Raw genomic sequence first — 27,742 nt, 5'->3', positions numbered from 1 at the left:
AATAATTCAAAATAAGACGGATGCAAATTTAAGCATTTAATGTGTACACTAGTGATATATGGACAAATATAGGAGTAGCAGTTCAGTCGCTAGAATAAGTTATGTTCTTTTTTTAATCATCTTCATCCCAATGGCCGCTCTTCTTTGGAGGTTTGGGACCACCTGCAGGTTTTGACATGATGATTTGATCAACTCTGAGTACAGTTAACGCTGCATCAGCAGCCAACTTGTATGCACTATACTTGGAAACGAGAGAATCGTAGATATTTTCCTTAGAAGCATCTAAAGTACCATCATTTTGGTTTTCTACGTCAATACCAACGCTCATACCAGTATCACCTTCTTGATAATGAGCAGCATATAAACGTGATAAAATAGCTGTGGCATCCATACCGGCATTCTCACAAAGGGTTCTGGGAACCACTTCCAAAGCCTCAGCAAATTTTTTGATGGCATGTTGATTTAAGCCGGGTGTTTTAGCAGCTACTTGTTGAAGTCGCTTATTCAATTCCATTTCAACTGCACCTGCACCTGCTAACAGTTGAGGATTACGAGTGGCGGCCTTGATAGTATTAACAGCGTCGTCGACAGCACGTTCAACATCATCCATATGATTTTGTGTAGCGCCGCGAATGACAATTGTGGTTGTGCGGGATTTAGATGATTCTTCTTGACGGAAAACAGTGACTCTGTCAGATCCAATTTCAACAGTTTCAACAATATCACATTGACCCATTTCTTCGGCCATGGGCGTACCCAAACGAGCAAGGGCAGTAGCGCCAATGACTCGGCAAAGACGACGCAAATCGAACTTTGAGAGGACCTTGACAGCCATGATATTGTATCTGTTCAGATAATGAAGAGCAAGTTCACCGATACCACTACCGGTAACAACAACCTTGACACCTGCCTCTGCTAATTCCTGGAAGATTTTTTCTACTTGTTTTTCTTCATCCTTACTGAAATTCAACATTTCTTGTGCATTGTGAATCAAAACGGTACCCTTTGTCTCTGTTTGTGAAATGTCCAAAGGACAAGTGAAAACGGCAACTTTGGCATTGTTCACATTTTGAACAATTCCTTCGGGTTCACGACCGAAGACCATGCCGCGTACAACACGAGATTCATGTAGGCTAGAACCCATCACCTTCACTACACGAACATTATCAACGTTGAAATCTTTGACATTTTGTGGCATGATGTTTAATGCTGCTTCAACTACTAAATCTCCCAAAAACTCCTCATAGCCGTACTGCTTTGAAGAGATGGTGGCCTTCACTAATTTCATGAGCTCACTGCGGTCTGACAATGATTCTACCTTGGCAACAGATAATTCTTTAAAAGAGGAAAAGGGTTAATAAGGCTGTAACAGCTTTGTTTCAAGTTTCATAAGTTGTATACCTTCAAGAATACTTAAGGCACGATCTCTAGCTAATTCATATCCCTGAACAACTTCAGAAGGGTGAAGTCCAAGTTTTAAAAGATCAGCTGCCTTTTGCAGAAGCTCACCAGCAAAAACAATAACTAAATTGGTATTATCACCCAATTCATTTTCTTGTTGTTGAGAGGCCATTACCATTAGCTTAGCAGCAGGATGAATAACATCGAGTTCACGAATGATGGTGGCTGCGTCATTGGTAACAAAGAGCTTTTCGAGATGATTGATGATCATTTTATTCCGGCCTATTGAGGATCAAATCAATTTGTAAGAGTTTACTTATATTACAATGGCTACTTGAGTCAAATATTACCATTGGGGCCCATAGATGTTCTGACGACCTCAGAGAGCTCATGTGTAGCGTCAATGTTGCGAAGAACTGCTTCTTCAACACCTTGTTGGAACTAATACAATAAAGGGTGAAGATTGTTCATGGATCAGTCGTTTGAGCCGAAAATCTAAACTGTCAGAATCGTATTATTATTACTTTATAGCCGTCTTTGAACAGTTGTGGAAGGGTTCCTTTGGGTACACGCAATGCCATTATGATCTAATTTACGCGTATATTGCTGTGAGTTACAAGAAAAAAGGAGAAAAATTATTTTTCTTACACCTTCTTTTTCAATTTCTAAAGTTCTCCTGTCAAAGTTCAACTCCGAGGAAAACAAGAGAGAAGCAGTTCACGTCATTGAAGAGAGATTGAACTCTCTTCAGTTTTTTCCCTTATCAACAACGTTTGATCATGACTATTTATTTGGTTGGAACAGGAGCTATTGGTTGTCATATTGCTTCTATTTTGAAACTTCATAAGCATAACGTTACTCTTTTACTTCGTTCACAAGCTCATCTAAATCTCTTTGAAGCACGGCAGAACACGATCAGCTACCGTCACTTCGATAAGGTCGACCAAGTTGGTGGCTTTAGCGCAAAGGTTGTTGATGATAGATTTGAAAATACAGCGCTGCCAATACATTCGTTGATTGTAGCAACCAAAGCGCAGCATACAGCTAGAGCAATAGAACCACTAGTGAAACAACTGCAACCTGATAGCTCTATTTTATTATTACAGAACGGGGCGGGTGTAGCTGAAGAGCTGACTGAAAAGTTCTGGTCGAATACAACCCCTCCAAAAATATTTGTAGGAGTGAACCGACATGCTGTAGAGCGTATTGCACCGTTCGAAATTCAGCATCATTCAGGATTTAATATCCCTAAAAGCCTATGTATTGGTCACTTTCCCAGCAATAGTTATAGAAAGGAGCAGCAAGTGTCAAAGAACTCTTTTTTGATGCAGAGTCTAACAAGTATACCTGAGTTACAGGCTTCTTACTTACCTTGGCAAGTTGTTTATCATGAAATTTTGAAAAAACTCGTTGTGAATGCTTCAGGAAATGGTCTCGCGGCTATCCTAGGATGTCAAAATAAATATATTGTTCAGCCTGCCAGTTTGAAAATAGTTAAATCATTATGCAAGGAAGCATACGAAGTTTTGAAAGATGATTTGCCGGATGAAACTTATGAATCTCTGTTGAAAAATGTTATTGATATGTTTACGTTAGCAGGTAATAATTCCTGCTCGATGTTGCAAGATATTAAGGCTCACCGCTTTACAGAGGTAGATTACATCAATGGTTACCTATGCCGATTGGGATCTCAGAGAGGTATAGATACAAGGACAAATGCCTTGATCACCGATCTCATACATGCCAAAGAGGCCTTGTGAATGAACCTGCATTATATGTGATATTCTTTGATTGAAACGACCTTATGCAAATAAAAAAACGTCTTCAAATCGGATCTTCAATTTGATCGGTTGTTATCCGTTAGCGTCGCCATAATAGGTTTACACTGTACTTCTTGCTTTGCTCAGCAACGTATATTCTTCTGCAAGAAAAGCGTCCAATGTATATGCCTTCTCCGCATGATAAAGAACTTTTTTTTGAACATAATAACCAAGAAGAATTGTACCGGCTATTAGCTGAAAAATGGAATGAGGATTCTGAAAACGTTAATTTAACGGATCCCAAAGCAACACGAGAATATCTAGCAAACCTCACATCAAAGTCACTGTCCGAATTGCTTCGAGAGCCAACAAGACTGCGAGAAGAACAAGCTAAAGTGAAACGTGAAGGACAACAACTTGCCTACAAAGAATACCCTGCTTTTCTCCACGCTCACACTTGTCGTCATCAGCTGAAAGAAACCCTTAGTGGTTTAGATGATCATTTGAACGACTTTCTATCTACGGCAAATCAACTGCAGGAAGCATGTAAAGTGTTTACTGATGATGCACAGCAAATTAAAGATGAACGTGAGAAAATATCTAGAGTTTTGGAAGACCATAACGTGTTGACAGATTTGTTCGAAATTCCTCAACTGATGGATACTTGTGTTTGGAATGGCTACTATTCGGAAGCCATGGATTTAGCGTCACAAATGCGATTGTTATACGTACGCTATCCCTTGCCAATCATTAAGAGCATTCAAGATCAAGTACAGACATCCAGTGACCTTATGCTGATACAGCTTATCTCACACCTACGGAAACCGATTCGTTTGGCAGCTGCTATGAATGTCATTGGGTTCCTACGTCGTATGGATATTTTCAAATCCGAAAATGAAATCCGAATGATTTTTTTAAGGTGTCGAGATGACTATCTGCTACAGAAGTTAGCAAGAATAAGAAGAGATATTTCAGATGATCCACGTCAAAGAAGCACAGAAACATTTGAATACCTCAAAAGATTCATAGATGTAATGAGAGAACAGATGTTTGAGATAGGAACGCAGTATGTCTCTATTTTTCCGAACGAACAAGGAACGTTACTATCGGATTACATGATACACATAGTGGAGCATATCAAACACATCCTTAAAACGCATTTACATATGATTGAGGATACATCTGCTTTAAATTCTCTTTTGACACAACTTCAGTATTGTGGCATGTCTCTTGGTCGTATTGGCTTGGATTTCCGACATATATTCGTAGATTCTTTTGAGGAGGTTATTCAGCCAATAATTATAAACTTCATCAATGCATCCACCGATGAATTTATTTCCAAAATCACAAAAGCAACAGAGGAATTATCCGTTCCAAACTCTTGGATGTGTTCCAGAACGATTACAGCATCAGCGGGTTCAGTACAAGAACAGGTACAACCCTCGAATGAAAAAACCCAGGATGAAGAGGAGGTCAACGAAGAAGGCCAAGGAGAGGGAGGTGCAGAGGCATCAACCATGAAGAAACAGACTTTCCAGCCGCCCATGCTTCTTGTCAACTATCCGCCATTGGCCATCTTTACGAACAATATTTTATCAGCTTTCAATGCATTGCGGCTTTTACCAGCTATCAGTTTATACGAGCCAATACAATGTCATTTGGAAGAATGCTTTAAGAAACTTGACGTTGGTTTAAAGCGATATTGTGAACAGTTCGACTCACGGATACCCGATGGTAATCCCATCCTTGAATCTTTTGTAGATGCTTATAATAACTGCTGCTTACCTTATCTTAGATCATGTTTGACTGATGGCATTTATAAAGAATATACTTCTACATCAGACTAATAATATTGTACAGCATACCATTATACACCTCTTCTAAATTCACAGAATTTATGATAACGTAAAAAATTTATCAAAATTTACCAATATTATTAGAGGCGTGTGATGTAATTTCTCTTGGAAAGATTCTGCGCCATTTTTATTACTTATAAGAAGTTACTAAGACGTTCATATACCATCTTTTCAATTACTCCTACTTGCTCTTCAATTGTTAGAAGACTTGTATCCAGAAGGACAGCATCATCTGCTTGTAGCAAAGGCGCCACCTTCCGTGTGCGATCACTCAAATCTCGAATTTCAAGGTCTTCTTGAATACCTTGGAGCGTCTCCTTAAAAGAAGGTCCTTGTTTCTTTTTCAATTCATCAAAACGACGTTGAGCTCGTATTTTTACGTCTGCAACGATGAAGACTTTTAATTCAGCATCAGGCAAGATAACTGTTCCAATATCACGACCATCCATGACAACACCTTTTATCAACTTGCCATTTCTCTCAAAACCAGACGAGAAAGCACCTGGAATGTCACCTTTAGCCATTGCGCGCTGCTGTTGTGCCAATATTTCACGTACCATAGGGTTTGATGCAACGAATTTTGTATTTCTTGTTACTTCTGAAGTACGGATGGATTCGCTAACGTCGTGACCATCTAGTTCGACTTGACCTTGTTGAGGAAATGTTATGGAGGCATTTTCTGTTAATTGGGCTACTTCTTTCTCGTTCTGAAGATTAACACTTCGCTCTAAACATTTCAACGTGATCTAGCAAATACAACATATTTTATTCATAAAGAGTTCATAAATACTTGTCTTACCATAGTTCACTTACTGCTCGAAACATAGCTCCAGAATCAATGTAACCAAAGCCCAGTTTATTAGCTAAAAGTTTAGCTGTAGTGCCTATATGTAATGAGAAGTTATGAATATAATAGTATGCGATCGAACTGATTTTTTGATGTCGCTTACTTTTGCCTGATGCACCGGGACCATCAATTGCAATTCTGAACAAACGAGACATTATGGCTAAAAGTGAGCAATAAGAAAATATTTCACGAATGACAGCATGGAGTGCTTGTTTAAGATCGTTAAAGGCAAATTAAAAATGAAAGCATTTATCAGTAATGGTTGGCTTTAAAAAGTGCATTTATTGAACGTAAGTTTCTAAGTACAGTAAGAGAGATATGTAACATATTTACATTATAATACAAAGGGGGCCGCTATATGTATTATTGGCTGGAGAGCATTTTAATAGGCAAACTGGGCATTTCTAATGCATAACGGGATCAGGCTTGAAAGTATCTGTATCAGGCTTGGTACTGGGCTCATCATAATTGGAGTTGGTGCTAAAACCCTTGGCAGTGGCTTCCTTGGAAACCTGCTCAGCCTTGTCGACGAGACCTTGAGCGACAGCGGGAGTGGAGTTCTTACCAGTGTTTTCACCAGATTTATCGGCTTGGGATTGAAGCTTAGCAGCAGCGTCTTTGGAAACGTGAAGATCAGACATTTTTATATTGTATTATATTCGATTAAATGAGAAATTATTAATGTTCATTGTAAAAGATTCTTTTAACGCTTATATAGTTTTGCGAAAGCACTACTGACATAAATGTCAATTGAATGACGTTATTTTTGCATAAAATGGAAGTCTTTCCTTTTTCAGGAAGTTACAGTGTAGACAAAGACGAAATAATGCTTGCATAAACGATGCAAACTTTAAAAAAAAAAAAAAAAAAAAAAAGCACCTCGAATTACAGACGCAACAATAAACCGCTACTAATCGTGGTGAACTATTCAAATGTAAAAAGAATTGTCAACAAACTTCAAACTATAGCGCGATAAGTTCCTGACGGTAATGAATTTATAACCGAGTACTGGGGATTTGTTACATAATTGAGTGGACAAATAAGCTCTGAGAAAAACTGGTATCTAACAATTTAAAAGTGGAGTTTCAATATCTCAAAATAAAAAACTATGTACAAAATTATTTAGCAAAATTGCTCAGGCAACCTAATAAGCTAGAAAGATGTCCTCTGTTGCTTGTTTACTGACTCATCAAGGTCTATGTCGTCATCCTCCTTCCTCTTTCTCTTCATTGAAACTGCAAATGATGGTGGAATTGGTATATCTAGGTCTAATATGGCCAAGAAGAAGAATAGAACAGATTAGAATCATACATGGGACTCTATTTCTTTGCTTGTTTCTTCCTTTCACATTACCATCATAGCCCGCTCCGCCTTCTGGCACGCGTTCCAAGTCGTTCGCTATTTCAACGTTTTCTGCATTAGTAACAATATCTGCGCTAACGGCAGAAGCAGCTGTAGCAGTGACAGTGGTACCGGAAACAACTGGGTGGACTGTGTTAAAATTATTAAGTCTCATAATAGATGCTGTATTATTGTAATTCACAGTTCTTTTGGGACCGTATATTTCTTGCCATTGCTGATGAGATAAAAGCTCCATTTTTCCTGCTTCTTTTGTAATTCCATAGGCTTGTCCTTCAGCTTGGCGGGAACAGCCTGGTAGAAAGCTTTGCACTAGAGACAAACCCAACAAACCTAGCTTGACGAACGGTATTTTCGTTTCATCTTTCAAAATGATCCAAGCACTGTGATCATTAATCCAGGAAACGGCAAATGGTTGAATTGTTTCATACAGCTTCTCAAGTGCTGTGTTTGTCAATCCAGGAGGAATATTATGAAGGAAGAATTTATTAGGGTACGTCACGATTTCAATCTAACCATGAAAAAACAAAAGAAAATATTAATTTTGCAATAAAGGTAACTGATTTACAAAAATAACTAACCGTTTCTTGTCCCTTCAAGTTGATGTAAGGTGTATCACTGCGCATTAAAAATATGCGACCATAATAAGGCCTAATCGACTTGTCCATGAAAATATTTCTAGACTTTATTCCTTCATTATTAGAGTCATCAGAGTCAGAGCCCGAGTCAGAATCAGAGCCCGAGTCAGAGTCAGAACCAGACTCTGAGTCAGACTCACTTGATGTTTCTGCTTCTCCTTCTTCTTTCTCACTCCTTCGATCGTCTAACGCCTCTTTCGCAACTTCTGTATCCATCTCGACTCCATTATCCTCATCCTTGAAAATTGTTTTTCGGTTGACTTGAGTTGAAGCGGTAGAGGGAGAGCTGCTTTCTGAATTGTCTTCCAACGATGATCTCTTTCTTTTCAGAGACTCCTTTTGTTCTGCTTTCCGCTTTTGTTCCTCTTTTAAAGTTATATTTGATTTAATAAACTTATGACATCCATCCTAACTCTTAAGGGCATGCTTACCTTGTTTTTCGTGAATGAATTTTATGAATGCGAGGTAAATTGTTCCTGTCATATAAGCATCGTAGCCAGCCTCGTGCTCATTTTCAGTATTTTTATACCTATCAAAACCTTCAGCCATAACTAAAGAAACATAACTTACGTTAGTATATATCGAGAAAGAATGGAGACCTAATTAAACTAACCAATCTCTTCTCCAGCTTCCTTCAACTCTGCTTCGATAGAATTGAACAAGGAACCCAAAACAGTAGTATCAAAACAGGTCTAAATTTATATCAACATTAGCATCACAGGTTGTGCAGCTTCAGTAAATTTAGTGCATCCGCGATTACCTTCAGAATAGGGTGGTATTCAGCCAAATACTTGGTATCAACAATCGTTGGCCACATGCTGTTACAGATCGTTTTGAAGTCTTCAATATTTTCTGGTAAATATTGCCAAAACTGATCAACAGTATGAAAAATATCGAATGCTGCATTATGAGCTACTACTGGGCATTTTGCACGTCTTATCATATCGATTATGGTGCGAAAATTTAATTTTGGAGACTAAAAATAGAGGTCAGAATAACAGGTAAACTGTTAGAACTTGCTTAATAAGAAGTCCTACTATTCATTCATTGAGAATTACATTTGCAGACTTTTTGCGTTTTTCTTCTTCTTTAACCCTTGTAATTTCCAGATGTCTACTATCTCTCTGTGACGCTTGCAAAAACCCATTATACTTGCTGTCCTGAATTTCTTGATAGATCAATTTCCTGTAAAAATTGCTATTCACTTGTACTATAAGTGGTTTCTCTGTATTTCCCTGTAACCATCTCTTGATGGTGTTGCGGTTATAGTCAAGGAAGCTTTTGCCCGATTTATTGAGTGTAGATTCTGAAATGAAAAGAAATATTTTTAGGTATGAGTATATTAATGGATCAAAGTCTCATATCTTATCAGTATACCTTTGATCATCGTTCGGCGATTAAGGACACTGGTGCCTTGAACTGACTGGAACATTGAATTTTCTTCATTGAAGTTGTAGAAGGGGATACCTTCTTCAATTAATCTGTTGAAATCAAACTTATTGGACCTTAGAAAGGATAAACTACTTGGTGTAGCAGAAAAAATTCTTCGGCTTTGAACTTCATTTGTATCAGCACCAAATATATAAAAGTTGAACGGTTTGGCATGATAAGCTTCGGTTTGCTCATCCTTTTTGAAGGCACATACGCCATACTGAATGATAGTAAACTCTTGGACGCAACTTTTCATTTTAGAGTAGCGAACTGCTAAATCGTCAATCTGTTGAAATTGGATATCTGGCGTTTGAAGACCTAGAAACACAATAAGTGAGTTATAGAAAGATGCAGATCTGGGAAAGTTGGATCAACTTAGATCGTTGTTGCTTACGGCTCTGTACCTGTAAATTCAGCATCAATGGCGATAAAATCAGCTTCTAATAAAGCTTTTTCTATGAGAGGAAGCTTTGATTCGAAGTTAGATTTGAGCACTTCCATGATTGCCTTCTGGTTTTTCTTTTTTTTTTTTTTGTTTGAAGAACAAAAAAGGTCAAAGAGGTTTAACGACAGAGGCATTTTGATCCTCTCAGGCCATAAAAATTAAAAGCCTACTGCTGTCGTACTTTGTGACAAGTTTACTGATAATCTTTAGCATTCATTTTTTATAGCTGTCAACAGGAGTAAAATAGAGGCAATAAGAATATAGCTAAAGCATTGGTCCCCAAAGATAAAATTTATCATTATGAGTTAGTTTCCTTGCATGCTACATTACTTCTTATTGCACATGGATCAATGTAACTCATGGTTTATGTATTTTGGGGTACCAAAATAATCACGGAACTGAAACATATCGTTAATCCAGCTATTGGACGAAGAAAGCGATTTTAAATAAGAGCCCTATCGTTCATACTTTTTCTCTTATAATTTTCTTCAACTACGGAAGAAGTACCATGAAGGCAAGTCCAGCCATCTTTCAACTTATTGTCACCATTATATAGCTGACGTCTCATATTTTCGTGTAGCGTTTTGGTAACCAGAAAAAAGGTGGAGGAGAAAAGAAGGTCATTAAGGCCAAGAGACCTGCAAGAGCAGACTGGAAAGATGGCATGAAGAAGAAACAAGTTGGTGTTTCTGATATGACTTTGCTAACAAAAATCACTGATGAAGCCATCAATGACAATTTACAATTACGATGGAAGAATGGCGAAATATATGTGAGAGTCTTGTGAAGGATCAGTTGTCACTTGTACAAATATTAACAGCCTTTAATTAGACGTATATCAGCCACGTACTGATCAGTGTCAATCCGTTCAAAGATTTGGGAATTTACACTGACACTGTTCTGAACAGTTATAAAGGCAAAAATCTACTAGAAGTAAGGAATTGAATAAAAGCATGATGATGGTAGCACAAATTTCCTGTACTTATCAACGAATAACTTGACGCAAACCATAGGTTACACCACATGTCTTTGCCATTGCTGAATCCGCATTCCACCATATGACGAGCTATAAAGAAAACCAATGCATTATCATTAGTGGTGAGTCTGGTGCTGGTAAAACTGAAGCAGCAAAGAGAATTATGCAATACATTGCAGCAGTTTCTGAAGAAAGAAGTGCCGCTATTCAAGAGATCAAAGAGATGGTTCTGGCGACAAACCCCTTATTGGAAAGTTTTGGTTGCGCTAAAACACTTAGAAACAATAATTCTAGTAGACATGTAATTGATTGAGACAATTATTTGATGCATGTACGAAAGAAAAAATTGACTTGCATCTACTTTCATTTAGGGTAAATATCTCGAAATTCAGTTTAGCTCCCAAGGTGAACCTGTTGGTGCAATCATTACGAACTATTTATTGGAGAAGGTAGTTATATATTTTAACGGTGTTTGTAGAAAGGACTCATACAATTAACTCACTCAATTGTAGAATCGCGTTGTTGGGCAAATTGAAAATGAGAGAAACTTCCACATTTTTTATCAATTGACAAAGGCAGCAACAGCTGAATATAAAGGTATTTGTAAAAAGTGTTCAAGTCAGGAAAAATACTGTTCAACTAAAGCTTTCGAATTGAAGAGCAATTTGGCTTGCAGGGACCTGAGAGCTTTTTATATACGATGCGTAGTAATTGCTTGGACGTTGAAGGTATAGACGATACAAAAGATTTTCAGGAAACTTTGGTAAGTCAACGTCCAATATTTGTATTATCAAGAGGGCTGGTTCATTTATCTGTGAATGTATTTAGAAAGCGATGGAAATAATTGGCCTGAAAAAATCTGAACAGGATGCCATTTTCAAGCTGCTTTCAGTGATTCTTTGGTTGGGGAATGTTGTTTTTACTGAAGATGATCAAGGACATGCAGCAGTAACCGATCCTGATGGTAATTACATTAGTGAGTTCTACTAAGAATAACTATTAAACCATTTCGTCCTTTTTTTTTTTTGTTCTTAGTAATCAACTTTATCGCCTATCTCTGTCAAGTGGAATATGAAGCACTAAATAAGGCATTGACTGTCCGTATCATGGAGACTCAGCGTGGCAATCGCAGAGGAAGTGTTTATGAAGTCCCATTGAATATAAATCAAGCATCTTCAGTACGAGATGCGCTGGCGAAATCAATCTATGAGCGATTATTTGAATGGATTGTGGCGCGTATAAACGTATCACTGCAGGCTCGAGCCAATGTTCAAAATACTATGGGCGTTTTAGACATTTACGGTTTTGAGATTTTTGAGAGTAATCACTTTGAACAACTCTGTATCAACTATGTCAATGAAAAATTGCAACAAATTTTCATCGAATTAACCTTGAAGGCAGAGCAAGAAGAATATGTTCGTGAACAGATTCAGTGGAATCCTATCAAATTCTTCGATAACAAAGTTGTATGCGATTTAATTGAAGCAAAGCGTCCTCCGGGTATTTTTGCCGCTCTTAACGATGCATGTGCTACTGCTCATGCTGATCCTAGCGCTGCTGACAATTCTTTCGTTCAAAGACTTGGCTTCCTATCCTCCAATCCACATTTTGAAGCTCGTGGTTCTCAATTTTTGATCCGTCACTACGCAGGAGATGTGAATTACACTATTCCAGGCATAACAGATAAGAATAAGGATGCCTTATTGAAGGATCTTTTAGACTTAACTGCCAGCTCTAAAGATCCATTTATTGCCAGCACCTTGTTCCCCGAACGTATTGATCCCAATTCCAAGAAGAGACCACCTACTGCAAGTGATAGAATCAAGTTATCCTGTAACGCCCTAGTTGAGAAGTTAATGATGTGTCACCCTAGTTATATTCGAACCATCAAGCCCAATGACTACAAAAGCTGTACTGAATACGACCAAGGAAGGGTCCTTCACCAGATCAAATATCTCGGGCTGTGTGAGAATATTCGAGTTAGAAGAGCTGGTTTTGCTTATAGAACTGTAAGTATATGTTGCTTTGTTTATTGGCCTACAGTTTTACTCAATTGAAATTGATTAATATTAGGGATTCGATAAGTTTGTTGAAAGATTCTATTTACTTTGTCCTAAAACTGGTTATGCTGGTGATTATATATGGCAAGGAGATGCACGCAGTGGCTGTATGGAAATTTTGAAACACAATAATATCGCAAAGGAGGAATGGCAGATGGGAACAACTAAAGTTTTTATCAAACATCCCGAGATTGTATGTAGTGAAGACAACCACTGACTAAGAACATCGACTAACTTATCTCTGTATCGATAGATTTTTGCTCTTGAAAGTCTAAGGGATAAATATTGGCACAATATGGCCATTCGGATACAGAGAGCTTGGCGAGCACATGTTCGCTATAAAAATGAATGTGCCAGAAAGATCCAACGATTTTGGAGACAAAACAAATATAATATTGGTTATTTGCAGCTGAGAGACCAGGGTCACCAGCTCCTTGGAGGTAGAAAAGAGCGTCGTAGATTCTCACTCATCAGTCAGCGTATATTTCTGGGAGATTATCTAGATGTGCAGAAAGGGTCAGGATTAGCAGCCATGATTCGCAATGCTTTTAATTTAAAACCAGGAGAGGAGATTGTATTCAGCATGAAAGGTCAAACACTTGTTCCAAGACCAATGCGCTCAAGCGTGCCAAGTCCAAGAACATTTGTGCTGGTAATTATGGAAGGGAGCTCTTGCTTATTTAATAGCTGACGCACTAACTATTATATATAGACGAACCAAAATTTGCACGTTGTCGTCACTACAAAGAATGGAAAAACCTTACAAATGATGGACGAAAGAGTACTTTCTCTAAACGTAATCAAAAGTGTTAACGTTTCTACTTTACGTGATGATTGGATGGTCCTCCAACTCGATTCCTCGCCAGAAGATTTTGTTTTATCATGCGTCTTCAAAACTGAACTTCTTACTCGATTGTCTCAGCTTACAAATGGACGCATCGCTGTCAATGTCAGCCCTCAGATACAGTATAGAAAAAAAGGTGGCAAAACAGTGACAATGAAATTTATTAAGGATGAAAAGGTTCCTCGTGACGATGTCTATAAAAGTCATGTCGTGAATGTTCCGTCCGGTGAACCCCCCTCAAGCAGTAATTCATAAAAATATACTAAGCTTGTCGCATTAGAACTTGTTTTCTCATACTACTTTTCCTTTAGCATCTCGTCCGTCAGCAGCTAGGAAATCAAAGTTGAGCATGAAGCCAGCAGGAACTGGCCAGACTGTTCGCAAAAATGTTTCAGGAAAACTTGTTACAGAAAACCTCTCGGTTAACAATAATGCGCCTGTTAGTGTAAATAACGTTCTCCCACCAACTTTGAGCAAACAGCCATCAACAACTGGTTCTGCTCCATCTATCAACACCCCTCCTACACTTGTCCCAGCTGCTTCACAACCGGCAAACCCCACCTACAGAGCTATGTATCCCTTCCAATCACAGGAAGGAGGCGAAGTATCGTTCCAGAAGGGAGATATAATGGAAGTTATTGAGAAGGACGAAAATGGTAAGCAATGCATTATAAAACATAGAAAAAATCAGTAACCTATAACTAACCGAATTAACACTATATAGGTTGGTGGCTAGCACGTATAAATGGTAAAGAAGGCTGGGTTCCCAGTAATTATCTTGAAGAATACATAGCACCTAAGCCCACGGCAACCCCGCCCGCACCGCCAGTTAGAAGAAGAGCACCACCACCGCCTCCTCCCGTACAACAACAGCAAATGAATGGCCAAGCACAACAAGCAGCAAATGGCATCCCATATTGGAAGGTAGAACGTGACGGTAATAGTTTTGAAAGCGCACCTATTACCAACACAATGGCGACACCGACAGCCACTGTAAGACGTACAACTCCTATTCCTGGTGCTAAACCAGTTGTTCCTACGAAGCCAGTCGTTCCCACGAGAAGCAACAACTCTTTTTCTCGTGTAGTTACAGCACCACATGCACCTCCTAGAAATAACAATCCTGCCTTATCTTTAGCAGATGCTGTAAGTTTGCAAGATTCTTAAAGAGTGACAATTTATTGTATTTTTTAGAAAATCACTCGTCACTAACTCTATGTTTTTTTAAATGATAGCTTAAAGCGAGAAGGCAGCAAGCTTATTCACAAGACCATGATAATGAAGATGATGATTGGTAGTTCGCTTATAGATTCTTCAAGCTAGTATTAATACTGTATACAACATACTATATCCTTTCGTCTTTCTTTTTGGTAATAAGATCTACGCTTACTGTATATTTTGAATAAATAGTACATGATTTTTATTGTTGTTCTTGGCGATCTCGTCGTTTTGCCTACATAATATACAGGATAAGCACTTAAGTTCTAAATGATCAATAACAAGCAAGAGGCTTACGTCAAAGAAGTCTTGAATGTCTTTCTTAGTCACCACCTTTCCTGTTTCTTTAAAGGATTCCAAATATCCTTTTATATCCGCTGCAAGTGTTTTATAAGCCATCAAACTTTCAATCACTTGAACGCGATCCACGTGTTGAAGCTGCTCCATTCCAATCTGGAGTAGTGACTTTTTGCTATCTTCATCCTCCTCAGGTTCATAAGTTTCTTCTTCCTGCAATAAAAATTCGACGTTGTTATCTTTATAGGCATGCGCACACTACGTAACAAAAGTGAGGATGAGCATCATAATTCGAATGAATGAACTTCAATGTGGCTTTCACTCACTTCTTTGCATTTACATAACCCTTGACGCCATTCATCTTGGAGGAAGAGTTCAACGTTGTCGTATCCTGCAAACAACGATTGATCGACTAGAAACGATACGTTAGCCATTTTTTAAAAGAAATTATTACTTTGACTAATAGTCGGATTTACTATTTTCACAATAAGTATCATGCTTCTTTTGCTTCTTCAATTTGGTTTGGGTTGTAAATGGTAAATGTTCCTCGTCTTCGTTATGCTTTCGTTTTTTCTCTATAGTAACTGTTTCACTATCTTGCGATTTTGTAGTAGGTATAGATGGTGCTGCTTTTTCCTTATTTTGTGTATTCACATCGATATTAGGTTTGTCGACGGAAACAGACGAGTTTTCGAGCCCGTTGCTGGATGTAACCTTCTCTGTAACAGGTTCAACCGCTTCTGGAATTATCCATTTGCTTATAGGTGCTTGTCCCTTTGATAAACCATAACTAAAGCGAGAATCTTTCCCGCTTAATATGAAAGGACATCTTTTGGTACATGTTCTGCAAACATAACAGTCAAAATTCGCAATCTCCTCAGGTATCTAAAATGTAAGTTTTGAAAAAAAAAAAAAAAAAAAAAAAAAACGCGCTTGATTTAATTACGTGATTTTTCATGCGTTTCTCTCTATCGCGAGTATATTTTACATTTCCGATACAGCGTTCATGAAACCAATCTTCGCAAATTAGACACTAAATAGAGATTTACGTATCGATACATTATCAATGGTCTGTCTAAATTAGTAATAAAAAAAAAACGAAATTTGGTAATTACTTGATACATTGTGGCCTCTTCCGTATCAGGATCATAATGTTGATCACATCTAATTTATTATTTGAATGATAAGCATTTGGATATTCAGACGTATACACTTCTATGTACATATTAGGAACGTAAAAAACGCTATACCTGCAGTAACGACCTTGGAAATTGTGGTTATAAGCATTCTTTTCGTTCGTTTTTACAATTTTCTTTGCAGGGATCATGAGTGAGCACGGATGATCTCCAAACTTGCCAGGCAAACCACAATCACAACGAAATGTACGTTTCGGAAACAATTCAAACAGATCGTGATTAGAATGACAGGCGATTGAACAGCTGTAACACATTCCAGCAGGTTCTTTATTGTCTTCGTTATCAACTGAACACGTTTTGCAAGCATACAGAGGTTGACGGATATAACCTAAAGAAAAAGTACATTTTTCAAACTTTCCAGGAAGGATGTCTTGTGCTTCTTTTTCAAGTCTCTCCTGGTTTTCAACGTATTCGACAGCTGTAACGGTGCTATCTTCTGTTGTCATTTCAGTTATTTTGAAAGTTTATTATTGATTGAGTTAAGTTGAAAGGGGAGGATAGAGATAAATGATGAAGAAATAAAAGTGTTTAAGAATAAAAGGCAGATCAGGCCAGACGGAGATTTTTACGCATGAAATATCTACATTTCTTCCTCATCGTCCAAGTCAGTCCACTCATCGTCGTCTTCTTCATCGTTCAACGTACCAGCCGCTAACATAGACGTTCGTCTATCAGTGGACTGCGGTAGCATATCTACTCCTACTACATTATAGCAATCTCTGATATTAAGATATTTTAACGTCTTGCACTCACTGATCAATTTGTTGACACCTGCTTCCGTTATTCTTTCACAATAAGGGACATGCAAGTGTGTCAGAAGGATAAATTGCGCGGATAGCAAGTACAATGCATTGTCTGTAATTTGCGTAGAGCCTAAATACAAATCTTGGATATAGGGACAGTTTGCCGCCAAAGCACAAACAGCTTCATCGCCGATCAGTTCACATTGATCTAATGATAATAATCTCAAGTCGTGCAGTCGTTCCGTTATTCTTGCTAGAGCTTTGTTAGTACTGAAGTCAAAAAGCGCAATGAGAATCAATGTGTAGCAATTTATAACGATAAAGAAAAATAAGCTTACAGTTGAGAGCATAAATCCAGATTCAGTGATTCTAATTCGGTAGTTTTCAAGGCCATTGAGTAAAGTAAAGGATTTATTAAGCTGGAATTCCAGCGATGAGGCACCATATGCAGATCAATATGCCGTACATAAGAACTATTCATATCCGTCAGCGCATTTGTGAACTTTTCAAACTGATCGAGTGTATCAAATTTAGGCGCTCTGTATAGAAGAGGAGAAGTCAAGTCGCAAAACTTCTTGCAAGTTTGACCTAATTGGAAAAGAGTATTTTGATCTGTTTTCAGGTAACCTAGAATATGCGACAACGTCTCATTTGGTAAGACTTTATCCATCTCTTATAGAGGTCATTGGAAAGAAGCTGCTATAATCTTTTGAATATGGACGAAACGAAAACCACATGAATGAGCGGAGAAAAGTAATCCATTTTTTTCTTTATCCTAAGCTCCGTGTGAGTTATGATATTCGAGCTTTTAAGTTGAGAGGTCAATGTGAGAAGGAGAAGTTCATTTAGAATGATACTGGTATTACCGAAGCTAGCTGTGCATGTTGAGGTAGTTAACACCAACGAAAGAATTAAAAAAAAAAAAAAAAAAGCCATTGCTGATGAAACAAAAGAGGAAAGTCTTATAGAAAATTACTTTGTGAATTAGCGTAAAATAAGTTGTTTCATACGCAGACGCAGAATGAGCTTTATTGTTGGACTGTAAAACCAACCCCTCATTTGCTTTACCCCTTTATGGCTTTTTAAGGTACCTTCTCGTGTTTATTCAAGATCTTCCTTTCTTCCCATCCTTTATGACCGTCCTGAACAATTAAACTTTTTCTTCTCAATTTTTGCGGTCTGTAGCCTTGAAGGTTCGTTTTTTTGTTGAAAACACTCCTTATTCGAAAACTATATTGAAGGAATATGAGTTGTATTTCGTTCCTTATCCTTTTCGCTTCCTTTCTTACCGAACGTAGCGTTGAATTATCGTTGCAGCAATTTTTGGAAACGACCTTCACCATAGAATGCCGACCAATACCAGCCTAGACGCAGAATCGAAGCGTAGGAGTGTCATATATACCAAATCAGTCAAAAATGGCAAAATGGACGAAAGAACACGTACTGTTACTGGTAGCGTCTACATTATCACTGTTTTCATTGAAATATTCACAGTTGCTAACCATTATAGTAGTAGAAACAAATTCAAACACGATGCCTAGTACTGCTAAAAAGAGTAAGGTTACATACAGATATGATCCATCAAAAGGAAGCATAAAAGGTAACTTACCTGAATTTGAATATGTTTGATTCAGTTACATTGTGTCTAACATAAATTTTGAAAATGTGTTTATTTTCTTAGGATGCCATAATACTAAATCGGCAATAGATTCATCAGCAGTGGCTCCGGTCCAAAATAAAACTGTTCTTGAAAAGCATACAAGCTACGTGTCTACTCTATTTAAAAAGACAGGCAAAGAGACTAAAACAAAGATACAGTCCACCAAAGAAGTAGATGCTGCAAGTGGTAATTCCAAAAAAACTTCCTTCCAAACTGGCAATATTACTACGACAACACCAACGACGTTGAAAGCTTCACAAACATTTGATAAAAGCGATAATAATTCAACCGACGAATCAAAACCTGATATATCTCAGCTATTAGGAAATAGGACCTTGGAAAAAAAAGCAACAACTACCGCGACAAAAGAGTTAGTTTCAAAAAGATCCAAACAGCAGCAAGAACCTTTGAAAGATCAGCAATTGAAAAATGATATGCATTCTGATTTACATGGAAAGAAACTTGACAACTTTGATGGAAACATACAAGCATCCGAGCCGATTAAAAATGACATTCGGCATGGCTCTCACACAGTTTATACTGACAATACACAACTGCTTACGAACTCTAATCATGATATAGCTATAATCCCACAAAATGTCAAAGTGAACAATGATTATGCAAGTTCTTCCATTTACTCATCCGAGGTACAGTCTGTGCAGCACAACAATAATGATCTCAAAGCAACTGAAACTCATAGACCTCTCCTCCAACATCATCACTCGTTCAATACAACGTCCTCTATGGCACAATCTTTGCAGCATAATCAGCAGTTACTTTCGCAGCCATTTATAGTAACTGCTTCTGCTCCCCAGTATAACTCCAATGGTGTTAAATGTGATGCCCAACAGATACAACAGCCTTCAAGGAGACGGCCTCTATCATATATAGAGCCTACCTGTAGTATCTATAATAAGAATCAATCTTATTCATATACTCCTTTAGATTTAGCTTCACCCCCTGCCGAAGATTACAGCACTATGCATGAGCCACCATTTTGCTGTCAAAACCCACGTTCTAATACTGAACCACATTATGCATATTTGAATCACCAACATCTTTACCATCACCACATTCGTCAATCATGTGATAAGTCTGCGATAGTAACACGTAACTACACGACACCTTCGCCTCCCATGAGCGTAATTACTGATGTGAATGTCTGTAACAATTATTGCAAACCCCCTACGACTCCAACCAACAATGCTCTACAAAATTTATTAGTCTATGATGGACAAACGCAGCGATTTGTTCAGCTCATCGGTGTTGATTTTAATACCTCTGCTACAGCTCCCTTAACAACAAACGGAATACCTATTGAAACAGCTATCAATTGTGATAATACAAAATATAACAGTACATCACTGCAATCTGTAAAGGGTGACTGGACCGTACTGCCTGCAGAATCTATGTACGAGCAAAATCAACACGAACTAGAACAGCAACAGCAGAAGAAGGCAAGAGATTACACCAAACATTCACAACAACAACGGCATCAAGAAACTGCCCCTTCAGATGAGTCTTCGGTAGAGTTTAGCAGTTATCAACAGCAGCAACGCCACAATGCTAAGCATCTTGATACCAAGCAATTACATCGCAAAAATAGCAATCGATCCTTGTGTAGCTTACGTAGCACAAGTGCATCCGTTCAAAGCTGCGACTCAAAGTACGAACGTCTCCATATTACAATAGAGAAAGAAAGAGCTACTGTAAAGGCACTCCAAAAACAAAAAGAAGGTACAGGCTATTACCAAAAAGAATTATTTTTCCGGGCTACTGACATAGCTATACTTCGAATGATAGCTTTCAATAAAGATATTGCTTTCCTAAGTAAAAGTTTAGACGAAGCAGTATTGGAAAATAATGAATTAAAGAAAAGACTTGAGGAAGAAAAAGTACAGATCCAAGAAACAGAAAAGAATTGCAATTTTCAGATTGCTCACCATACTATACTTTTTATATAGGTGGAAAAGGAACGGTACAAAGAGGAGCTTACGAAAACTTTGGACAAGATGAATGAAACTTTCAAGCAGTTAAGGTATAACTTCAACTAGCAAATTCTCTTGACATTGGTTTGTTCTTACATAATAGATTATATTGCAACTCGTGTTCCAGACATTTGGAGAATAAAAACAGGTCTTATTCAAAAGAGATAGCAGACAAATCACAGGAAGTTAAAATTCTGGAAAAGAAAAATAAACAATTACTAGATGTGCGAGATGTGACAATTTTTGAAAATACCAAGCAAGGAAGTAACGATCGTCGTTTGACAATACAGCTTCATCAAGCACAAAGTCAAATAAAACTGCTAAAATCAACTATGGAACAATTCTTAAAGTTGGGAGTTTTTAACAGCGACTGGAATACCACATTATCGCCTACAACGTAATTCTTTTTTATTTTCCATTCTCTCTTTTTACTCATTCTCTGGAAAGCTTTCAACGATTATAATTTCCGGATAATCACTCTTAAACTACTTTTTCTTTTACTACGTCAATAGATCGATTGATGCTTTCGTTTCAGAGTTGAAATGTGGACGTTCTTCTCGGCGGCAACCATCAACCTTAACTTCAAAGAGTCGGTCAACGAAAAGCAATGTGACGATATCGTTAGATGTTACTAGTAATACAAATATTCACAATAACGATGCAGCGAAACTCGACGTAAAAGATCCCAGCGTTCAAAGCTCTGCACCAAGTATTAAGCGTAACAAATCAACTGACAAAAGCACGTACATCACAGACCTTCATACGAAACTTCAGCAATTGACCGTAGAAAAAGAAATTGTAAGTAGTGCAAACTAATCGGTAGTGAGCCAAAAGAAGATCAATTGTTGAGTTCTTTCAACCATAATAGCTACAATGTGAGTATAACAAAGCGCCTGTAAGTGGAGGCAACAAGGCTCTGACTCGAAAGCGTAGAGAAGAATTAGAAACAAGGCTTGACAAACTCGATTCAGAGCTACGCCGTATCAAGCTGAAATTACGGAATCATAACGCATTCTAATCATATCACAGCCATGTATGACTTAATTTTTCATTCGCATTTTCATTGTATAATAAAGAAATTATAAAAAAAAGTTTAAGTTATCAGACTTGTAGCTCCTTCCTTGCCATGTCTCTGGAATAGAAGACAGGCGAGATCATCAACTGACAAAGGCCACTCAGAGAGCCGGCAATTGCCACACTTCACTCAAAAGAAGGTCTACTAACAATCATCGACTAACTTTGGTATTGTATCTAGTTTAGAAAACGTAGAATTGAAACGTACTGAATACAGATCCTGTAGAGTACGGTCACTAAAGAAACAAAACTCTTGTCAACTTTTCCTTTCTTTTTATACTTTTTCGATCCCTATCTGACATTGATTCGGTAACCGTCTCACTTGACTGTTATTCCAGAAGCCTCCAATGAAGGAAGCTTGCGGAAAATAACAGAAAAAAATTTTTTTGCTGGTTCCGAAAAACAGATGGAAGCCTCTAGCAACACTTCACCTGTAACTATCCAGTGCCCCTAGAAAAAAGATCATGGCACCATTTAAAGAACAGAGATAATTAAGTAGAGTGAAAATGAAGAAAATTCAGTATCTTCATTGACAATTCAAAAGTGTGTTGTGTTTGTGATAACTAACCGCAGTAAAAAAAATTTTTGATTCTGTACACCATGCCTTCATTTCGTAGACCGACTTGACGGTGTTTTTTTACCTATCATTTTGTCTATTCTAAATCCAAATTGTCAACAGAGTATGAGTGAGCGCAGTTATGAGTACCATTCGGAATCGTGATATTACTGCTTGTTTAATAGTGTTCTCTATCAACTAGACACTTGCTCGCGAGCTTGTCGTGATGAAGTAGCCTTTAGTCTTGGTCTAATCGTGGTTAGGTGACGCAATGTGATTGATATACTCGTTCCAATTTGATCATACAGTAGAACACCGCTTCTTTAGCTTCCTTATTTCGATGACTCTTCTGCAAGAAACAGTAACTGAAAGTGTATCCGTCTACTGTATCTTATTTTGCAGATAGTTTACTCGTAGTTTAGAAAAATTGAATAAATTAAGAATAGGGAAAAAACAGCAATAATAAAAGGATTATATGCAGTTATTCTCGCTTTTTCTTTCTCTCCTAACTAAGTTTTATTTTGAGGCAAATGTGTCCATTAATTCAGGTTAGATTAAGATAATATAGTTGTACATTAGACTGCTAGAATTTCGGAAGTAAATCAACGCATCTCTTATAAAGCCTAATTGGGCGTTTAACAGCAAATAAAGGTGATTTTTTTAGGGATAAAGCATGTACAGTTAATTATTCGTAAGTGAATGATCGGTGCCGGTTTCTATACTTCTTCTTTCTCCTCAGGAGCAGGATCAGGTATATTGTTGGTATTAGTAACTTGGTCTTGCAGAACTATGTCCTGTTCCGGCTGAACCATAGGTACTTGATGCGCTACAGGATAAGTTTCTCGCTGATTATTTGCTACTGGAAATTCGTGCGAGATCTCCCATATCAAACACTGATAACGTTTGAAAGACATAAACTCAGGCTCTTGGTTCTTTCGAACGAAATGTAGTAGGACATAGACAAGACCGACTACAATAATCTATTAGCATTGGGAACGTCAGTACATCATTTATCACCAATGGAAATGTCAAACTTACTTATGCAATTGCTGATTACAGTATCGAAATCAAATTCTATTGCTACTAAACTTAAGCTATAAAGATACGTGTCAATTTAGATAATTAGCTACACGGTGTCTTTTTAGTAAACTTTTGAGAACCCTACAATATGTAAACTTGAAGAATTAAATAAGCTTATTAGCTGCCAAACACATCAAATTGATATGTTCCTGAAAGACTTACAAATGCCACGACCTAGAAAATAGAACATAATTGAAAATGCTTTGACCACGATTGAAGTTTGAATGAATTCAATAAGGATTAGAAGAAGCAAAAGTAATGTAGCAGCAGTAAGTTATGGAAAGTCTAGTTGATTGATTTGTATATGATGAAAATGTACAGTGCAATGTACAAACTTACATTTTGCAAACGTCTTTGAAAACCGTGGCATAAAACATAACTTTTAGTATTAAAACCGTGTTAGCTACGGTATATAGACTAATCATTGAAAATGTAAATCATATTAACGTACAGTAAGGATCCAATCAACGTTCCAACAATATTCAGTAGAAGAGCAGCGATGTCCAGGCAATTTAGAATTCTACAGAAAAGTGTTCATATCGGGCAGATATTATCAAAATCATACAACTTTGGCTGTAGGCCGGCAGCAACAGCTCAGTAAATCTTGCAATTTTAACTTTTACCCCGCCTTTTTGCGTTATTGCTGTTTGGAGACATGCTTTTTTTTGCCTTTTATTTTTTTTATAAAAAAAAAATCATGTTTAAACCTTTTCTCGCGCGACCGTTCTCTATCACCAGCCTACATAGATACTCAAGACAAATTATGAGCCAACAAAAATCGTCATTCTCTGCTGCATGTTGTATAATTGGAGATGAAATCTTGAATGGCAAGACAAGAGATTCCAATGCTCACTTTCTTGGTAAATATTCTATCCCGCCATAACTTACTTATATGTAAAGTCTGTTTTACTGGGCATATATTGCTAGCTCAAAACCTCTAGACACAAGTAGCTGACCATTGGCAATATGTGCTTTAATATTTAGCAAAATATCTGTTTCGGTTGGGTATTGATCTAAAACGTATCGAAACTATTCCTGACGAATATGACGCTATTGAAGAGACCATCAAACGACTTTCCAGCCATCATGACTTTGTATTTACAAGCGGAGGCATTGGACCTACACATGATGATATCACTTACTCAGCCCTTGCCAAAGCCTTCCAATTACCACTTCAGTTGGATAAAGAAACTTGTCTTCGTATGGAAAGGTCTGCTGCCATGACCTATAACAAAAAGCCGGACCAACCCCAATGGACATTAACAGAAGCTAGGAAAAGAATGGCTATTTTTCCTGAGCCATCTAAAAAATTGCGTATGGACGAGAAAGAAGATGAGTTATTATGGGTCCCTGTTGTCGTCGTCAATGACAATATACACGTTTTACCAGGCATACCTAAATTATTTGAAAGTTTACTGGAAAGAGTCGTAAGGCCACATTTGGAATCGATTGTTTTCAAAACGCATCCTCAGTCCTATCACCGTATTCAAATTGCTACTAAGCTGCCAGAAGGAGAGATTGCACCTTTCTTAACAGAACTTCAAAAGTCTTGTCAAGAGAAACAGATCAAAATTGGAAGTTACCCGAATTGGGGAAAAGGCAAAGATGGTGCTAGAGTAGTTGTGAGTGTGGTGGGTAAAGACTTGGCCCACGTTGATAGTGTGAGTGATGAGGTCTTGAAGGGCGTAGGTGGCTGGATTTTGGAAGAAGGCAAACTCTGATCTGCTGTAAAGAAAAACGTGTTGATAAGAGGTATGAAAAAATACACCCCTACTTTTTTGATGTTATTGGTCCGATAATTGTACACAAACCTTAGCAGCTTCTATTATACCTACTGCAAAAATTAATTGATTTTACCATCACTTCTTTAAACTCGAGCTTGGGCCTTTGAAGGACGCGAATAAAAGTACAAAAAGATAACCTTTTGTGTCGTATCAATGATGAGGCTTATTCTAATGCAAACGCGAGCTGTAGTCGTTGTTTGGTGGAGACAAACGTGCAACATATCTCTTACAATCCTTTCAAATATTACAGGTGGAAGCAATACCAGATCCTTAAATCTCTTGAGCCAGTAAAAATTCAGTATTTTTATTTCTTTTTTGTTTTCATCTGATCAACAACAGCCCGATCAACATCAATAGAAGATTTTTTTTTTTGATGCCTTTATTTTATTTACAAACATTTTATCAAAATTCAGGAGGCTGTCAAAATAAATAAAGAATAAAAATTAAAAAAGAATGAAACAGTCTTCCTCTTCCTTTCCTTTTATACTGTCTATCTTTTCATCTACATTAAAAAAGCAAACTAGCCGATTACAGATTCTACCAAGTATCATTATCACTAGAAAAATGAGCTCTACTTTTACTTATGAAGAAGCTGTGGATAAACTCAATTCATTGCAGAGCAATGCTGCGTTATTAGAAGAACTTCGAAAAGCCGGCCCACGAATGAACGATCGAAGTCTACCCGAAATGAGACAACATTTTAAACGCATCGGCTACGAACCCAAAGACTTTGACAAACTCAACTTAATTCATGTCACAGGAACAAAAGGGAAAGGCTCTACGAGTGCTTTTGTTCAATCCATCTTGCACAATTATCCTATGGTGGATGACAACAACGGCAACGACAACAATCGCAAGAAACAGATCAAGACGGGTTTATTCACGTCACCTCATTTAGTCGCCGTTCGTGAACGCATACGTATTAATGGTAAACCTATAAGCGAGGAACTGTTTGCCAAATATTCTCAAGATGTTTGGGAAAGATTGGAAGCAACGAAGGAAGAATATTTGCGTGAAATGCAACTGAGTGAACAAACGATCAAGGATGTTTTGAAGAATAAGCGAGGACATCCCGATAAACCCACTTACTTTCGTTATTTGACATTGGTCGCGCTCCATGCCTTTGTCCAGGAAAAAGTGGACTGTGCCATTTTGGAAGTGGGTGTAGGAGGTGAATATGATTCCACGAATATCATCGAACAGCCTATTGTGTGTGGTATAACAGCATTGGGATTGGATCATGTTTCTGTATTGGGAAACACCATTGATCAAATTGCATGGCATAAGTCTGGTATCATTAAGGTAAAATATACGGGGTTGAGGAAGAGGGTGAGCGGCAGTATTGCCCTACTTCTTTTTTTTTTTTTTTCTTTTTTTTTTTCCTTTTTTTTCTGCGTATATGCTGACGAAAGACATGGCTCTATCTTTTGGGTAGTTGAACGTTCCTGTAGTAGCTTTTGAACAGGTTCCAGAAGCTATGGAAGTTATTGAAAGAAGAGCTAGAGAAAAAAATGCACCCTTGACAGTGTTGCGTGCAAGTGACATTTCAAAATTGGATAACGTTGAAGTCGGTAAGGGACACAGTCTAAGAATAGGCAGATATTGACAGGATGAACCACTCATATGTCATGATGAACAATTGTAAACAGGCTTAGCGGGCATCCATCAAAAATATAATGCTTTGACAGCAATTGAAATCTGTAAAATATGGTTAAATAGAAGCAAAAGTATCAGCTTTCAACAAAAAGAGGACGTGCCTGAAGGGTTTAGGGCTGGTCTTAAACTATTGAAATGGCCGGGTAGAGGACAGATATTACCCTTCCAAGACACCAAATTGTACGCAACAGCAACAGCAGCAAGAAACAAGAACATCACATGGTATCTAGACGGTGCGCACACTGTAGAGAGCTTAACAGCATGCTCTTTGTGGTTTAAGGATACAGTTAAAAAATCCACCACAGCATCGAAAAGAATTCTTATGTTCAACTGTACACACGGACGTGATAGTAGTCGTTTATTACGAGTGATATCAGATATGCAATTGGAAGTGCCGTTTGATCATGTGATATTTACCACCAACATCACTTACCGCGAAGGTTATACCACAGACAATACCAACAAGACGGTCTCTTTGGAGGAGGCAACCTCTGTGCAGCAAACATTAGCCAACAGCTGGACGGAGCAAGTACCTCACTTTGACAAGCAAAATATTCATATTGTAGATACCATACAAGACGCTGTCGAACTGTCTATAGATATATCGTCAGAAACTCAAGATGAAGTACAAGTATTAACCACGGGTAGTTTAATTATGGTTGGTAATACGTTGACCGTTCTGGGTTTTGATCCTCAATAAAAGGGGGACAAAAATGAAAGATGTAAGGCCTTTTTTTGGGAAAATCAGTGATTGAGAGTGTGGGTGCAGGTTAAAATGAACAAATTTCATGCCGCTCGCACGTTACCCAATTCAAAGGGTATAATGATTTACCCTTTATTACAACTTCTTTTCATCTTTAATAATCCATTCAC

General features: G+C 37.8%; 12 protein-coding genes across 12 annotated transcripts; 6 read left to right on the top strand and 6 right to left on the bottom strand.

The window, feature by feature from the left end:
* Positions 1-12: 12 nt before the first annotated feature.
* On the bottom strand, positions 13-1,773 carry BDF20DRAFT_885558 (T-complex protein 1 theta subunit). The gene is made up of 2 exons (XM_053081942.1): positions 1,402-1,773; positions 13-1,335 (listed from the first exon to the last, which is right to left on the bottom strand). Exons 1-2 carry the CDS (start codon positions 1,670-1,672, stop codon positions 113-115), a joined length of 1,494 nt encoding a protein of 497 aa, XP_052933411.1. The 5' UTR covers positions 1,673-1,773; the 3' UTR covers positions 13-112.
* Positions 1,774-2,180: 407 nt separating this feature from the next.
* Positions 2,181-3,161, top strand: BDF20DRAFT_915424 (2-dehydropantoate 2-reductase; the record flags this gene model as incomplete). The annotated part of the gene is made up of 1 exon (XM_053084315.1): positions 2,181-3,161. One exon carries the CDS (start codon positions 2,181-2,183, stop codon positions 3,159-3,161), a length of 981 nt encoding a protein of 326 aa, XP_052933410.1.
* A 210-nt stretch (positions 3,162-3,371) lies between these two features.
* Positions 3,372-5,225, top strand: BDF20DRAFT_885557 (Dor1-like family-domain-containing protein). Its single transcript, XM_053081941.1, has 4 exons — positions 3,372-4,830; positions 4,947-5,004; positions 5,090-5,150; positions 5,203-5,225. The coding sequence occupies exons 1-2, from the start codon at positions 3,818-3,820 to the stop codon at positions 4,954-4,956; spliced, it is 1,023 nt and encodes a 340-aa protein (XP_052933409.1). The 5' UTR covers positions 3,372-3,817; the 3' UTR covers positions 4,957-5,004; positions 5,090-5,150; positions 5,203-5,225.
* BDF20DRAFT_825134 (cytidylate kinase) lies at positions 5,152-6,019 on the bottom strand (the record flags this gene model as incomplete). Its single annotated transcript, XM_053077950.1, has 4 exons — positions 5,152-5,474; positions 5,520-5,763; positions 5,831-5,901; positions 5,968-6,019. 4 exons carry the CDS (start codon positions 6,017-6,019, stop codon positions 5,152-5,154), a joined length of 690 nt encoding a protein of 229 aa, XP_052933408.1.
* Positions 6,020-7,016: 997 nt separating this feature from the next.
* On the bottom strand, positions 7,017-9,793 carry BDF20DRAFT_915421 (CAF1 family ribonuclease-domain-containing protein; the record flags this gene model as incomplete). The annotated part of the gene is made up of 9 exons (XM_053084314.1): positions 7,017-7,132; positions 7,218-7,734; positions 7,805-8,226; positions 8,293-8,412; positions 8,475-8,553; positions 8,622-8,837; positions 8,920-9,167; positions 9,239-9,610; positions 9,697-9,793. 9 exons carry the CDS (start codon positions 9,791-9,793, stop codon positions 7,017-7,019), a joined length of 2,187 nt encoding a protein of 728 aa, XP_052933407.1.
* Positions 9,794-10,096: 303 nt separating this feature from the next.
* On the top strand, positions 10,097-14,915 carry BDF20DRAFT_915420 (P-loop containing nucleoside triphosphate hydrolase protein; the record flags this gene model as incomplete). The annotated part of the gene is made up of 15 exons (XM_053084313.1): positions 10,097-10,147; positions 10,318-10,509; positions 10,569-10,670; positions 10,751-11,014; positions 11,085-11,162; positions 11,226-11,310; positions 11,373-11,476; positions 11,542-11,677; positions 11,749-12,722; positions 12,787-12,966; positions 13,027-13,425; positions 13,486-13,861; positions 13,929-14,273; positions 14,342-14,763; positions 14,853-14,915. 15 exons carry the CDS (start codon positions 10,097-10,099, stop codon positions 14,913-14,915), a joined length of 3,771 nt encoding a protein of 1,256 aa, XP_052933406.1.
* A 122-nt stretch (positions 14,916-15,037) lies between these two features.
* Positions 15,038-16,774, bottom strand: BDF20DRAFT_915419 (uncharacterized protein; the record flags this gene model as incomplete). Its single annotated transcript, XM_053084312.1, has 7 exons — positions 15,038-15,070; positions 15,133-15,390; positions 15,459-15,544; positions 15,609-16,017; positions 16,121-16,165; positions 16,248-16,296; positions 16,383-16,774. 7 exons carry the CDS (start codon positions 16,772-16,774, stop codon positions 15,038-15,040), a joined length of 1,272 nt encoding a protein of 423 aa, XP_052933405.1.
* A 75-nt stretch (positions 16,775-16,849) lies between these two features.
* BDF20DRAFT_885502 (uncharacterized protein) lies at positions 16,850-17,993 on the bottom strand. Its single transcript, XM_053081940.1, has 3 exons — positions 17,938-17,993; positions 17,410-17,876; positions 16,850-17,341 (listed from the first exon to the last, which is right to left on the bottom strand). Exons 2-3 carry the CDS (start codon positions 17,739-17,741, stop codon positions 16,909-16,911), a joined length of 765 nt encoding a protein of 254 aa, XP_052933404.1. The 5' UTR covers positions 17,742-17,876; positions 17,938-17,993; the 3' UTR covers positions 16,850-16,908.
* A 146-nt stretch (positions 17,994-18,139) lies between these two features.
* BDF20DRAFT_989911 (uncharacterized protein) lies at positions 18,140-22,025 on the top strand. The gene is made up of 8 exons (XM_053085308.1): positions 18,140-18,264; positions 18,370-18,523; positions 18,585-18,671; positions 18,753-20,626; positions 20,696-20,769; positions 20,847-21,116; positions 21,232-21,517; positions 21,588-22,025. Exons 2-8 carry the CDS (start codon positions 18,418-18,420, stop codon positions 21,735-21,737), a joined length of 2,847 nt encoding a protein of 948 aa, XP_052933403.1. The 5' UTR covers positions 18,140-18,264; positions 18,370-18,417; the 3' UTR covers positions 21,738-22,025.
* An 813-nt stretch (positions 22,026-22,838) lies between these two features.
* On the bottom strand, positions 22,839-24,076 carry BDF20DRAFT_885489 (uncharacterized protein). The gene is made up of 7 exons (XM_053081939.1): positions 23,881-24,076; positions 23,769-23,808; positions 23,592-23,630; positions 23,515-23,524; positions 23,388-23,443; positions 22,972-23,329; positions 22,839-22,897 (listed from the first exon to the last, which is right to left on the bottom strand). The coding sequence occupies exons 2-6, from the start codon at positions 23,797-23,799 to the stop codon at positions 23,268-23,270; spliced, it is 198 nt and encodes a 65-aa protein (XP_052933402.1). The 5' UTR covers positions 23,800-23,808; positions 23,881-24,076; the 3' UTR covers positions 22,839-22,897; positions 22,972-23,267.
* Positions 24,077-25,599, top strand: BDF20DRAFT_885486 (MoaB/Mog domain-containing protein). The gene is made up of 2 exons (XM_053081938.1): positions 24,077-24,289; positions 24,414-25,599. The coding sequence occupies exons 1-2, from the start codon at positions 24,085-24,087 to the stop codon at positions 25,148-25,150; spliced, it is 942 nt and encodes a 313-aa protein (XP_052933401.1). The 5' UTR covers positions 24,077-24,084; the 3' UTR covers positions 25,151-25,599.
* On the top strand, positions 25,600-27,599 carry BDF20DRAFT_885482 (Mur ligase). The gene is made up of 3 exons (XM_053081937.1): positions 25,600-26,515; positions 26,649-26,784; positions 26,863-27,599. Exons 1-3 carry the CDS (start codon positions 25,667-25,669, stop codon positions 27,567-27,569), a joined length of 1,692 nt encoding a protein of 563 aa, XP_052933400.1. The 5' UTR covers positions 25,600-25,666; the 3' UTR covers positions 27,570-27,599.
* The last annotated feature ends 143 nt before the right edge of the window (positions 27,600-27,742 follow it).

Source organism: Mycotypha africana (genome assembly GCF_025528875.1).
Source record: "Mycotypha africana strain NRRL 2978 chromosome Unknown BDF20scaffold_9, whole genome shotgun sequence".
Taxonomy (NCBI): Eukaryota; Fungi; Mucoromycota; class Mucoromycetes; order Mucorales; family Mycotyphaceae; genus Mycotypha; species Mycotypha africana.
The sequence above is the reverse complement of the archived record's forward strand: the minus strand, read 5'-3'. Positions and strand labels throughout refer to the sequence as shown.